This window comes from Apium graveolens, unplaced genomic scaffold (assembly GCF_009905375.1).
Source record: "Apium graveolens cultivar Ventura unplaced genomic scaffold, ASM990537v1 ctg4305, whole genome shotgun sequence".
Lineage (NCBI taxonomy): Eukaryota > Viridiplantae > Streptophyta > Magnoliopsida > Apiales > Apiaceae > Apium > Apium graveolens.
In genome coordinates, this window is record NW_027418483.1 from 1 (window position 1) to 13,948 (window position 13,948).

Below are 13,948 nucleotides of genomic sequence, written 5' to 3' on the forward strand. Positions count from 1 at the left end.
TCAGCTAAGCATCTGGTCTGGATGGAACATCATTTGAGAACTGCTGGATATTCATCCATGTTGAAGACTCAAGCTGCTGACTTGATTCAAGCTTATGTGAAAAGAATGTTAAAAGGTACACTCAACTCAAGAATAAGCTGAAGTCAGTTGGAGTTTCAACCAGTCAGACCAGCAAGCTTCACTTCAGAAAAGGATCGTGTCTTTGACAAGGAATTGCTTCAAGATTTAGAAGAAGGTGAAGTCAGAAGAGAAGACAACTGAAGTCAATTAGCTCAAAACTCAATGTAATATGATTAGAGCTTTATGAATCAAGATAGTCTAATGTAGTTATATGTTCAGGCTAGAGGAACATCTATCTTGTATTCACTTGTAAATTTCATTTGGAATCTGGAAAATGTTAAATATAATCCAGAACTTTTCTGCTATTTACTTTACATTACTGTTTATATCTTTTTCTTATTTGTTAGTTGAGTTATCCTCTAGGTATTTGTTGTTATTGTCTAACAAGCAAATAGGGGGAGATTGAAAGGCATATGTCATAGCCTACTCGTTTATTCGAGTATTTAACTAAACTCAAATAAGAATGTAATAAGTAAATAGTGGATTAATCATCAGAGAGATCTCACAATGTAACATCTGTCAAAGAATAAAGAAACATTGTTCATCTGCAGACTTGAAGATTCACTGGAAGAAGTTCAAGAATTTGATCATGCCTCAGTGATATAAATCAAGATCGTGGATTTAATCAAGTGACAGAGATCTCGTCAAGGTATCATTTATTACAAGGATTCAATCAGAATATCAAAGTCAAGACATGAAGAAACGTCACCAAAGTTAGTCACTCATGAACCAGACAGTACATCGAGTGTCAGCATTGAAGTGGCGGAATTGATTCATAAGTCTCAGTGACTTTCAGAAGATTGTCAGAAGAATGGATGCTGCTAAGGGTTAGTATTAATTCTCTATTAATTAATTAAGTCATATAATTTAATTAAAAAAATAAATTATATCTGCAAAGATTAATTTATTGATTAATTGAATTAAATTGATTAATTAATTTAGAACTAATATTAAGGATTTACAAGATTTTAATTGGTTTAAAATCTGCTTAAATTCAGCAAGACAATTCATTTGAACTAGTATGACAATCGGTATGACAATTGATAGTCATACCGAAAGTCATGCCAATACATTTAATTGTCTTATTAGAATTTCTGTTTAGATTAAAATCAGTTATTAATTCAGCAAGACAATTTATTTGAACTAATATGACAATCGGTATGACAATCTATAGTCATACCGAAAGTCTTGCTAGCTCATTTTTAATTGTCTTGCTAGTTGTAAACATTGTCCTACCGAAAGTCTCACAAGCTTAAAGGATTGTCATTCCAATTCAATCTACTCGGCTGTGTTGTTTAAAAGAAGCAGAAGACCAGTTCATAAAAAAGAAGCAGGCAATCAAACAGAATACATACTCAAGATCAAAAAGAAAAAGGAGCAGAAAAATATTACATCTCATCTGCAACTTCAAGATCAATTTCTAGATTGTAAAGTTAAATCCAATCAACTAGAAATACTTATCTTGTTCTTGTGTATCAATCTAGTGGATTAAAATCCCTAGAACTTAATCTCAAATCGCATTTAGCATTTGATCTTTTAATTACAAAAATAGAAAAAGTTCATGTCGAATTTATTCTAGATTTGTAATAATTGATTTGAGATTAATTCCTTGTAACCGATACCGTAGTTGTAACACCTTTCAAGTTTAATAAAAGTTTTATTTAACTTGAATTTTGTTTCATAATTTTATTCCGCATTTTATTCGATTAAACGGTATTGTTTGCATTCAACCCCCCCTTCTACAAACAAATTGGGACCTAACAGAAGAGTTCTGCAAAAACCATGGAATTAAGCAGGAATTTTCTGCTCCTGGAACTCCACAGCAAAATGGAGTTGTTGAAAGGAAGAATAGAACTCTCATTGAAGCTGCACGTACAATGCTTGAAGAAGCAAAGCTTCCAACCTATTTCTGGGCTGAAGCTGTGCAAACTGCTTGTTTTACTCAAAATACAACACTCATTAACAAGCAAGGAAAAATACCATATGAGATGGTGAAGAAAAAGAAGCCAAATCTGAAGTACTTTCATGTATTTGGATGCAAATGTTTTGTTCTCAAGACTCATCCTGAACAACTATCTAAATTTGATCTAAAAGCTGATGCAGGAATCTTTGTTGGATATCCACTTTCCACAAAAGCCTTCAGAGTCTATAATTTGAGAACAAGAGTGGTCATGGAATCTATCAATGTCTCTTTTGATGACAAGAAAATTACTGGTCTTGAAGATTTTATTGACCATGATCAGTTGAGATTTGAAAATGAAGACTCAAATTCTGATACTGAAAATCCTGACAGTCTAAGTCCTGATACTGTAAACTCTGATGGATTAAACTCTGATGTTATTGAAACTGTGGTAACTATGCCAAAGGAAGATGCACCTATGCAGGGGGAGCATACTCAAGATCTTACCACATCTCAAGAAGCATCAGAACATACATCTGGCTCTTCAAGTTCTGATTCGTCAAGTTCTGATAAGCCAAGTTCTAATAGTGCTGAAAATCTAAATTCTGAAGAATCCAACTCAGAGAACATAATTTCAGGGGGAGCATCAGAAAATGAAATTGAAGACAGCATGGATCATGGGGGAGCATCCAGTTCTAGAGAAAACCTTCCATCTGCAAGGAAGTGGACTAAATCACATACACCTGATTTGATAATTAGAAATCCTGATGCAGGTGTCAGAACTAAAACAGGTACTTCAAATGAATGTCTTTACAATTCTTTTCTCTCTCAGACTGAGCCAAAAAAAGTGGAAGAAACTCTTCAAGATGCTGATTGGGTGCAAGCAATGCATGAAGAGTTAAATGAATTTGAAAGAAACAAAGTCTGAACCCTAGTGCCAAGACCAAAGAATAGATCTGTTGTTGGTAGAAAGTGGGTATTCAGAAAAAAAACTGACAGTGATGGCATAATTACAAGGAATAAGGCAAGGCTGGTTGCAAAAGGATATTCTCAATAGGAGGGAATTGATTATGATGAAACATTTGCATCAGTTGCTAGTTTAGAAGCCATAAGGATATTTTTGGCTTATGTTGCTCACAAAAAGTTTACTGTCTTTCAAATGGATGTGAAAAGTGCTTTTCTCAATGGAGAATTGGAGGAGGAAGTATATGTTGAACAACCTCCAAGCTTTGTAGATTCCAAACATCCAGATTATGTCTACAGGCTTGATAAAGCACTTTATGGACTTAAGCAAGCTCCTAGAGCATGGTATGAGACTTTAGCTCAGTTTCTTCTGGAAAGTGGATTCAGCAGAGGAACAATAGACAAAACACTGTTCTACCTCAACCATGGAAAGGACTTACTTCTGGTCCAGATTTATGTTGATGATATCATTTTTGGGTCTATAAATGACAGACTTTGCAAGAAGTTTGCCAAACTGATGCAGTCAAGGTATTAGATGAGTATGATGGGAGAACTTAGCTATTTTCTGGGCCTTCAAGTCAAGCAAAATGAAGAAGACACTTTTATTTATCAAACTAAGTACACCAAAAACTTGCTGAAGAAATTTGGAATGCAAGATTATTCAAGTGCATCCACTCCCATGGCCACTGCAACAAAACTGGATAAGGATACTGGTAAATCAGTAGATATTACTGATTACAGAGGTATGATTGGCTCTCTACTCTATCTAACTGCTAATAGACCTGATATCATGTATGCTACATGTCTTTGTGCAAGATTTCAAGCAGATCCAAGAGAACCTCATTTAACAGCTGTGAAAAGAATTTTCAAGTATCTTAAGGGAACAGCTGATCTGAGATTGTGGTATCCCAGAGAATCAGATTTTAAACTAATAGGTTACTCAGATGCAGATTTTGCAGGTTGCAAAATTGACAGGAAAAGCACAAGTGGAAGCTGCCAATTTCTTGGAGGCAGATTGGTTTCTTGGTTTAGCAAGAAACAAAAGTCAATTTCCACATCAACTGCAGAAGCAGAATATATTGCTGCAGGAAGTTGTTGTGCACAGATTCTTTGGATGAAGAATCAGTTACTGGATTATGGGTTAACATATTTCAAAATCCCTATTTACTGTGATAATCAAAGTGCTATTGCTATGACAGGTAATCCAGTTCAACACTCTATGACAAAGCACATCAGCATCAGGTACCACTTCATCAGGGAATATATAGATGAAGGTACAGTGGAGTTGCACTTTGTTCCAACAGACCAACAACTAGCAGATATCTTCACAAAACCATTGTGTGAAGCTACCTTTACAAGATTGGTAATGAACTTGGAATGGTTTCAGGTTCTTTCTCTAAATCTGCTTAGTTTTGTTCTGTTGTATCAGACTTTATGATCAATATTTACAGAATTTAATCTCTTTGTGTATTCTGTGCTTAATTGAAAAATGTGTTTAAGTACTGACTGTTGTCTGATATATGTTTCTAAACTCTGATAAGTGATATGTCTGTTTAAGTAACTATTCAATCCTATGAGGATAACTGTGCTAGATGCTGAACTAGTAGTCTTCAATAAACAAGGGATCCCATGTAAGAAGTAATTATTTCTGTGGAAATCTATTGACACAAGCAAATTCTGATAATTGAGCTTAGTTGAGTTTACTTTGTCTATCTTATTACTAAGTCACAAACTAGAATAATGCTACTCATCTGTTAAGTTCTGATGCTAGTAAATCTGTTGAATGTACTAAGTGCTGATAAACCTCACTTATCAAAAGAAAAAGCAAAAGAATCAAGGATTAAAAATCAGGTACTCCTTTGAGATCTAGAGTAAAAATGTGGAAGGGAAGACCCAAGTGCATTGCTGGTATTAAGTAATATGCATCAGAAAAGCAAATAAAATATTTTCTTGGTGACTTTTCACACTCTATGATTACTGGAGAAATACTCTGATAATAGCATAAATTCTGATAAGCAGTCGTGACTCACTTACACTGAGAAGCCACTGTAAAAAGGAATTTAAAAAGATGCACAAAATTAGCACACAATAGTTGAGGTGGACTCAAGCATGAACTCATTCATCAGTAGGTTTCAGGATAATGACAGCTCTTTAGCAAAGTTTTAGTTATGCCTTATTTCTAAGATGTACTGAAGTGAATCAGACTTTACTCTTTGTCTGATATTTAGCTTAATGCACACACTAATCACTCCATATGAATGATGAAAATTACTGTGGTGATCTATGTTGTTTTAGATGAACAGTCATTGTGTCACATTGCACAAATTCTGAGGACAAGTTCTGATTACATATTCTGATGATTAAGTTCTGAAGAATATAAATCAGAATTTGTGAGAGGACTTACTAAGATAGGCATTTCTTTTTCGAGTTAAGAAATTATGTTCTGATGACTGTTAAGTTCTGATATAAGTCTAAGTTCTGATATTAACGTATGATTCCTTACTTGACTTATTTGTGGATAAAATTTGGAAGCAGTCTCAGTTTAAACCTGAATATGTTGAAGTGGAAGATTAATAGTCACTATGGTTAGGGTTAGTGGTACTCATACTTGAATAGTCAACTTTTACTTGCTTCTTGTGCGCATTAAATCATGTTTTCCCTTTCCAATGAATGTTTTTCTTTTTCCAAGTCTGGGGAGACGAGGTAAAATGAATTCTACCTGTCAGCATTAAATTTCTTTGCGTCTCCTGGCATTCTCCTGCCTATATAAGCAACCACTTCACTTCAGCCTTCCCATCAAATCTTTTCTCACAAACTCATCTTCATACTTTTTCTATCAAAAACACCATGGTCAGATACAATATGTTTTTGAACTACGAAACCTTCAACATGGAGCTGAGTTGTGCCGATTGGCAGCTGGAATGGCACGTCACTGCCATTCCTGATGAGATATGGGACTCTGTCCCACATGAGGTACTCACCCACCTCCTGTTCTTCTATATGGATTACCATCGCCATCTGGAGCGATTCAAGGAGGAAAGGCTGGAAGCTCTCCGCCAGCAAGAGTGAATCATTCGACTCGCCATTCTGTTTATCGAGAGTAGGAAGAAGAAATGATTTATTTTCTTCTTCCTTTTTTTCTTCATCATCAGCCTTGCCCTGCTTCTTGAGCTAGGACAAAGGCTGTTGACGTTAGGTTTAGCAGCTTAGGGAAATCTTGTATAAGTTCTGATGTAATTTCAATTTCATGAATGTATTATCTTGATATATTAATGAAATTTGTTTTTGTTTCAAGATTTTGTCTCTGAGATAATTTGTAATGCATTGGTAAATCCTGATAAATAATCATATTCTGATGACCATATAAATTCTGTTTTAAATTAAGTTCTGATTTTCCTTTATCAGTACTTACTCATCTGATTTATTTTGGTCATTCTCACTCGAATTTATTTTCAGAATATTGATGTTGCAGTGAGAAATAATTAAATAAGTGGGAACGGTTTTAATTTTGAATTAAAACTGTTTCACCGTCATTAATGGAATAACTGGGTAAGTGGAACGGTTTTTCCTTAAAAAACTGCATGTGGGTAAGTAATGATTACTGTTTTCTCGAGCCCAGTAACTATCCGTTATTACTGCATGTCTGACAGGTGTCCAACAGTAACATTTTTTTTCAGAGTATAAGTAAGAGAGAGAGAGAGAGGATTTTTTAATCCTTTATTTCCCTTCATATTTTTTCTCTCTACTTGCTTTTACTCTCCTTCTTCTTCTAACGTTGGTTTTTTATACAGACATTTTATCAAACAACTAACAGGCACTCTTAAATCTCAATTTTTCACATGGCACCTAAGGATTTAATCATTGATGGAGCTAAATTTGTTCCAAACAACTATGCTGCAATTCTTGATCATGCTGAAGCTCCATCTGAATTGCATTTTGTGCAAGATCTTCTTGCACACAGTGAGATTGGGTATGCATTGACCCATCCTTCAGTCTTTTCGAGCCAACAAGTTCTGACATTTTGGCGGACTGGGCACTTTGATAATGGTGGTACACATGGCACTCCCAGTATTGTTTTTGAAGTGGGTGATTCTTCATATGCAGTCACTTCTGGTACAATACGCAAGGCTCTACATCTTCCAGAAGGATGTACCTTTTCAATTCCAGAGGAATCAGCTCTTCAGGAGTTAATGGCCAGTTTGGGATATGAACAGAGTTTGGCAAAGCTTGGGCAGTTGAAACGGGCTCATATCAGGAGGGAATGGAGCTTCTTCTTCGACTGCATCACTAAAGCTTTTGGGAACAAGTGTTCGAATTTTGATGTCATCCCCATACTGAGTCAGCACATCGGGTATGCCATTATAAACGAAACTCATTTTGATTTTGCAACTGCAATAATTGGTTTTATTGGGGATAGGATGACAGAGGATAGGAATGTTGTTTACTTTGCTAGATTCTGTCAACTTATATATACTTTTTGTACTGATGAACCTCAATTAGTCAGTTCCTCAACTCCACCTTTTAAGGTTGCAAAACGCTACTTTAATGACCTGATAAATGCTGACACTAAGAAATCAGTGGTTAGACCTTTACAGATTCCTCAGTCTGTAAAACAGATCTTAGTAAATGCTGATCCTGATACTTATAGATCTGTTTATTCTGATGTCCAACCAACAACAACCTCCCAAACACCAAAACAACCATCAGCACCTACCACTCATTCTACTCAACCTACCCTCAAGCAATATATCAAATCCTATCTCTCCACTTCACATACAGTTCAACCCTCATCCTCAGCACCTATTGTGAAGCCTTCATCTTCCAAACCTAAGAGGACAAAGACTGTTCCTCAAACACCTCGAAAGAGAAGGAGGATTGCTTTGAGAGATGAATCTGATACTGAGGAACAAGTTCCTTCTTCAGAACCTGTTTTTAAAGAAGCTGAGAAAGTGACTTCTCAGAAGGATTCTGGAATTGGGGGATCTAGGCTTCTCAAGAGGCTTAGAAGAATGACAGTTCCTGAAACTCCCAAGGAATCCAAATCTTCAAAGAGATACAAAAAACAGAGGGCAAAAAGACCTGTTTCAGATGATGAAGAAGCAGCAACTCAGGAAGGGGATCAGGAATCTCTGATCTCACAAGAAAAGGAATTTGCTAAAGTCACTTCTTCTCCATCAACTCCATCTCAGGAAGCTGTTTCTGAAAAGGTCAACACACCATCTGTATCTCCTGTTGATCCAGGCACAAGTGCTGATATTGATGTTCAAAACTTGGTTGTGCCTGAAGTAATTCTCTTAGAAGCTCCAACATCATATAATCCATCAACAACACCTGTTACTGATACTGTTCAAACTCCAGAGTTATCTACTACACCTTCTCTGCATCTAGATGCTGATGATCAGAATATAGGTGAGCATCAGGATATGGCTGTTGATCAGAACTTAGAACCAAATTAGAAATTAGAGGATGCTGAAGCCTCCATTGCTACTCACACTGTTGTTTTATCAAAAGATACCGATTCTGTAAGTTCTGATGCTGCAAATACTGGAGTTACTGGTGATGTTGCTCCAATTGCAGATGCTGATGAAGCAGGTCCTCCAGGACATGCTCCTCAACAAACTACTCTTAAGTCTGAACTTGTTAAGAAGTTTGTTACCAGAGAAGCACCAGTGCCTTGGAGTGAAACTCCTGCAGGACAGGAGTGGACTAAGGAATGAAACTCAGTCACCTGTGTTCCAACTGCACAGAATCTGGCTGAGCAATTGACAAAAGCTAATGAGATGTTAAATATTGATGATTTCAAAATACAGCTTAGAGTCACTGCATTGAGTACTAAACATTTACAAGGTCTTCATTCAAATACTCATGCAGAGTTACATCTCTTAAGGGAAGAACTAATGAAGCAAGAACAAGTTCACAAGATTGATAAGAAAAAGTTCTTCCAACCTACCTTTGACAGGATTGCTTATATTGAGAAGACTCAAGACACACAACAAGCTCAGATTGATGATATTCTGAAAAATCAAGCTTCTCAGCAATCTCAACTTACTGAAATCCAAGCCTCAGTGGAATTGCTTGTCTCTCTTCTACTACCTGCTGATGCCAAATAGGGGGAGAAAGTAATTAAGTCCAAATGCAAGACTGATAAGACACTGAAAGGGAAGGATAATGAAAATGATGATCAAGGAAGCTCTGGAATGGGTAGAGGTCATAGTTAAGGTAGAGGTTTCACATCAAGAAAAGCTGAAATCACAAGTCACAGGACAAGTTCTGATACTGGGAAAAGAATTAGTTCTGCTACTGGTAAAAGGATAAGTTCTGATGAACTTTTAGATCTTGATGAAGAAATGTCAAGACAATTATTTCTTCAGGAAAATCCAGGAATGGACTTGGAGAGTTTAATGGAAGAAGAAGCCAGACTTAAATCAGAAAAAGCCATATCTAAATCTGAAGCTTCTGGTAAAAAGACACTTCCAAAACTCAAAGGCATTGTGATAAAAGAAAGGACAAATGCTGAAGCAACATTGGCTAAATCACAACCGCAGATAGATCCAAGATCCAAGGGTAAAGAAAAGGTTGGTGAACCTATCAAGGTTTATGTGCCTCCTGAGAATGAAGAAATCACTGATGAAAAGGATGATCTTGCTCTGACTTCAAGAAAAGTTCTTAAAACAACCTCTGACATGGCTCAAGTTGTTCAGAGTCAAGATAAAGTAAGTTCTGATATTTCAATGAAGAAAGTAACCTCTGACACAGCTCAAGTTAACTTGATATCAGAAGATAGACCAAAGACACTCCTACCAGGATTCACTAAAGCAAAACAGACTCAACCTTTGAAGACTGCTGCAAGTAGTTTTGAAGCAAGAGTAGTTACTGGAAAGGAAGCAAAAGATAAAACTGGATTGGGAAGTGCTGATGAAAGAAAAATACAGAACACTACCAATGATCCAACTTCCTTAAGTGAACCAGGTATTGGAGCAACTCCTGAGAGATTGAATCAACTAAAATCTGTACAAATGGTTTACCATACCTACTTGAAAGAACACATCTTGTTGTACTTCATGACAGATGGTAGGGTTTATCATATAAGGCAAAATGCCATTCCATTGAAGTATTTTGAAGAACTGGAGCATGTACTATTCTTACTTCAAGTGGATGACAGATTGACAGGAAGTGCTGCAAACTATTTGAAGGATCAGATTCAGAGACAGAATAGGATTTATTCTGTTAAGTCTGACAGCACATATGTTCCAAAGTACAGAGATCACAAGATTGATATAGTTGAAATGAAGCCCAACACTGCTAAAATTATAACTACCTTTCTAGGTTACAGGGTTGTGGAATTCAATCTTGAGTCTGATAAAGCTTATTTGATCAGACTGGATCAGGATATAAGAAAAGCAAAGATTAATGATCTCGGGGCTGCAATCTTTCAAATTGGTGAAGATACTGCAGAGCTTAAAGATGCTAAAAGGAAGATGATTGATGAACTTAGATATGCTGAGAGATGTTTGTTGAAGAACTATCTCAGAATAACTCCTGACATCAGAGAGATCAGAAGATGAAGCCAAGTCAAGATCTATAACTGATTAAATTCTGATATTTGTACAGACTGAAGCTGTTATCAGAAGTTAAATGTTGGTAAAGCTTTAAGGACTGTAAGTTGTAGTTATCTAGTCTAATTCTCATGCATTTGTACTTAATGTTTTTGACATCATCAAATATCTGTTAAACTTGTATATTATGATAATTTACAAGTTGGGGGAGATTGTTAGATATATTTGATAATGTCATGGCTAATATGATTTATGTTTAGTTTTCAGATCTTACTTAACAGGACAAATCAGTACTTATACTGGAAGTCAGGACTTAAGGATATCAGTACTTATATTATCAGGAGATAATCATCAGAAGATGGATATCAGAACTTAAGTGCTGAAGGACGTTCAGATAAGGACAGTAGCTGATTAAAGGAAAGAAGATCGAGATAAACATAAGAAGAGATATGCATGAAGAAGGAATTCTATGAAGAATAGAATACTTGGAAAAAAAAATATCTGATTGATATATTTTAGGAAACAGAATTATATTCCATATCAATTGGCGATTATCTTGTAACTGTGTAGTATATAAACACAGACATAGGGTTTACACTATAAGTGTTATCATATTCGAGAAGATTATTTATTGTAACCCTAGCAGCTCTAGTGATATTTATTCATCATTGAGAGGTAACAGTTCCATACTGTAACAGAGTTTATTATTTCAATAAAATTTGTTTTCTGTTACTTGAAATATTAAAAGTTCGATTTGATTGTATTTTACACTGTATTCACCCCCTCTACAGTGTGTGTGACCTAACATATTGCATCAGATCTTCTTGGATTCCAGCGTTTTTTAGAGAAGAGCCTATGTTTGGTCTAATGAGAACAACTTCAAGATCAGAGAGTGATTTTTTTTTTGGGCAATTCCATAGGCAAGGAGATAAATTGTGTGAATTTTGGTTGCGTTTTCAAAGTACAATGAAAAGGCAAAGGAACGAAACTGCATGGCTTGATCATGAGTCAAAAACAAGTATTCCTGAGACTTTATCTAGATGGTTTATTGAAGATGATGCAACAACTTTATTCACCCGTGCTATATTTTATAAAGTTCAAGAAGAAATAATTTGTTCTTGTTTGGACATGCAAATAAAGCGAATGAGTGAGGAAATTGAAGGGGTTACGCATATGGAAATCAGGGATGTCAAAGTTAAAGATAAACTATTCAAGGTGATATTTTTTAATGCATATTATTGGTTATTTATGTTAATGTATGTGATTGCTTTTATAAATTTATAGTATTTTTTAATTGGAAAATTAAAATTAGTTCTTCATATTTGGATCAGGAAACCAAGGCTAACTAATTCACTTGTAATAATTATTCCACTATTCTAGTATAAGTGTACAAGCATATTACAGCTCCTTAGAAGTTTTATTATTGATTCCTTTAATTAACTTTTTTTTTATTGCAGTTTTCAAATATTCTAGTATCTTAGTTAATTTATTTTTATATGTATTTTTGTGCAGGTGTTTGTTAGTAGAGATCATGATGTGTGTTCTTGCAAAAAATTTGTAATGTGTGGAATAGTTTGTAGACATGCATTTTATGGTTTGAAGCAAATTGGAGTCACAAAATATCTCTTGAGGCTTGCTCTTAATCGTTGGATGAAAGTTGATAATTATGGGACTATGTCTATTTCTGTTTCAGTAGAAAATTATTATACCAAGATGGAACATGTGTCTTTGAAATTGACTCATATTTGGTATGATTTTTGCCAAGCTGTTAATAAGGCTGGAATGGTTTTTGAAAAGCTCGATTATGTGGACCAGACTATAAAACAGTTGAATAGTTACTTGGATGATCAAGGGGATTGCGAATTTGCGATGTTGAATTTACTAAGAGAGATCACATGGCTGCTATGGTTGGAGAACAACCTACGGAAGAAATTACTGTTCTCATACCAAATGTCTGCAAGAACAAAGGCAACTATTTTCAGAGACTAATTAGCTCAAGAGAGAAAGCTGTGATGAAAGCCAAAAAATGAAGTCGGACATGTACTCTATGTAAGACATCTACTCATGATGCAAGGAGATGTCCTAAGAGGAAGAATAGAGTTGCAGAATAAATTGATTCAAATGTTTTTGAATGAATCCTTTTTATGGAAAAAAATTTAAGGCTTTCAACTTTTAAATTTTTTACATGTATAGTACATTTTGGAATGTTACTTGATTACTGATTACTGATTACTTTATAATGTTTTACTGATTTTGTAACATATATTAGTGATTACTTGGCTATAAATTCTGATTTATCCCTCATATACTATTAATTTCTTTATAAGAAGCACAATACCATGTATACTTGGATATAATTTCTGATTTATCCCTCATATAATATTAATTTCTTTATAAGAAGCACAATACTATGTATAAAAAATATGAATATATATGTTCTTCTCAAATTTTATCTCTGTTACTAGTTTAGTGTCTAGTCATTATGGTTAATACTCTGTTTTTATTTTCTAATTAAGATTATGTGATAAACTTGTACAGTGGTGAATTACCATTACTTTAAAAATAATTCTACAAAGAAGTACACAATGTCTCCATTAATTAGTAGCTATTAAAATGAAAAACAAAATATTAGTTCATTTTCATATATAGAATGGATCTGCACATTCATTTGCATCAAATAAAATGTATATTACAATTGCAATTTCAATCCCAAACAAGAAGTGAATCAGGTAGTAACTTGTTTTGCAATATGACAGAGATTGCATAAGTTTTCAAATATGTCTAACAATTACTAGTCATCAAACTGAAATGTCAATTTGCTTCATCAAATTTTAGTGTGAGATTTGATGCAAATGTAACTGTCTTTTTGCTTGTACTAGCTTTGACAACTTTACTATTAACAACCTTCTTGATTGTCTGTTCAGCATCAACTCTGAACAATCTCTCTGCCTCTTCTACTATTGCAACCTTTTTTCATTAATATGGGATGTCATTATAGCAGTGTTGTATTTGGTTCGAAGCTTTATCATCTGTGTGTACTGAGCAAACTGAAATAAAAGCAATATATATTAATTATTATTTTACTTTTAAAAATTCTATAAAACAGTAAGATATATAGAGCTTTATTTTAATTACCCCTTCAGGCTTCAAACTTGTTTCCCAACTGTGGTTATTTCCTTTGTATGTTTCCATGTGTCTCATAAGAAAAACTGCGCAATCATTTGAGTTTGATTCTGTTTGCCAGGGCATCCTCATGTAAGATAGCTTTAGCTTGCGAACAGTTTGAGCCAGAGTGTTAAGACCTTTTCCTTGCAAATACTTTGCAAAATGAGGGTGCTGCAATGTAGAGCAATTCGTTAATATATCAATAATATTTACATAGTTTTAGTTAATGATTATCAGTGACGAA

General features: G+C 34.8%; 1 protein-coding gene across 1 annotated transcript; it reads left to right on the forward strand.

The window, feature by feature from the left end:
• Positions 1-11,505: 11,505 nt before the first annotated feature.
• On the forward strand, positions 11,506-12,528 carry LOC141701704 (uncharacterized). The gene is made up of 2 exons (XM_074505337.1): positions 11,506-11,754; positions 12,052-12,528. The coding sequence occupies exons 1-2, from the start codon at positions 11,506-11,508 to the stop codon at positions 12,526-12,528; spliced, it is 726 nt and encodes a 241-aa protein (XP_074361438.1).
• Positions 12,529-13,948: the final 1,420 nt, after the last annotated feature.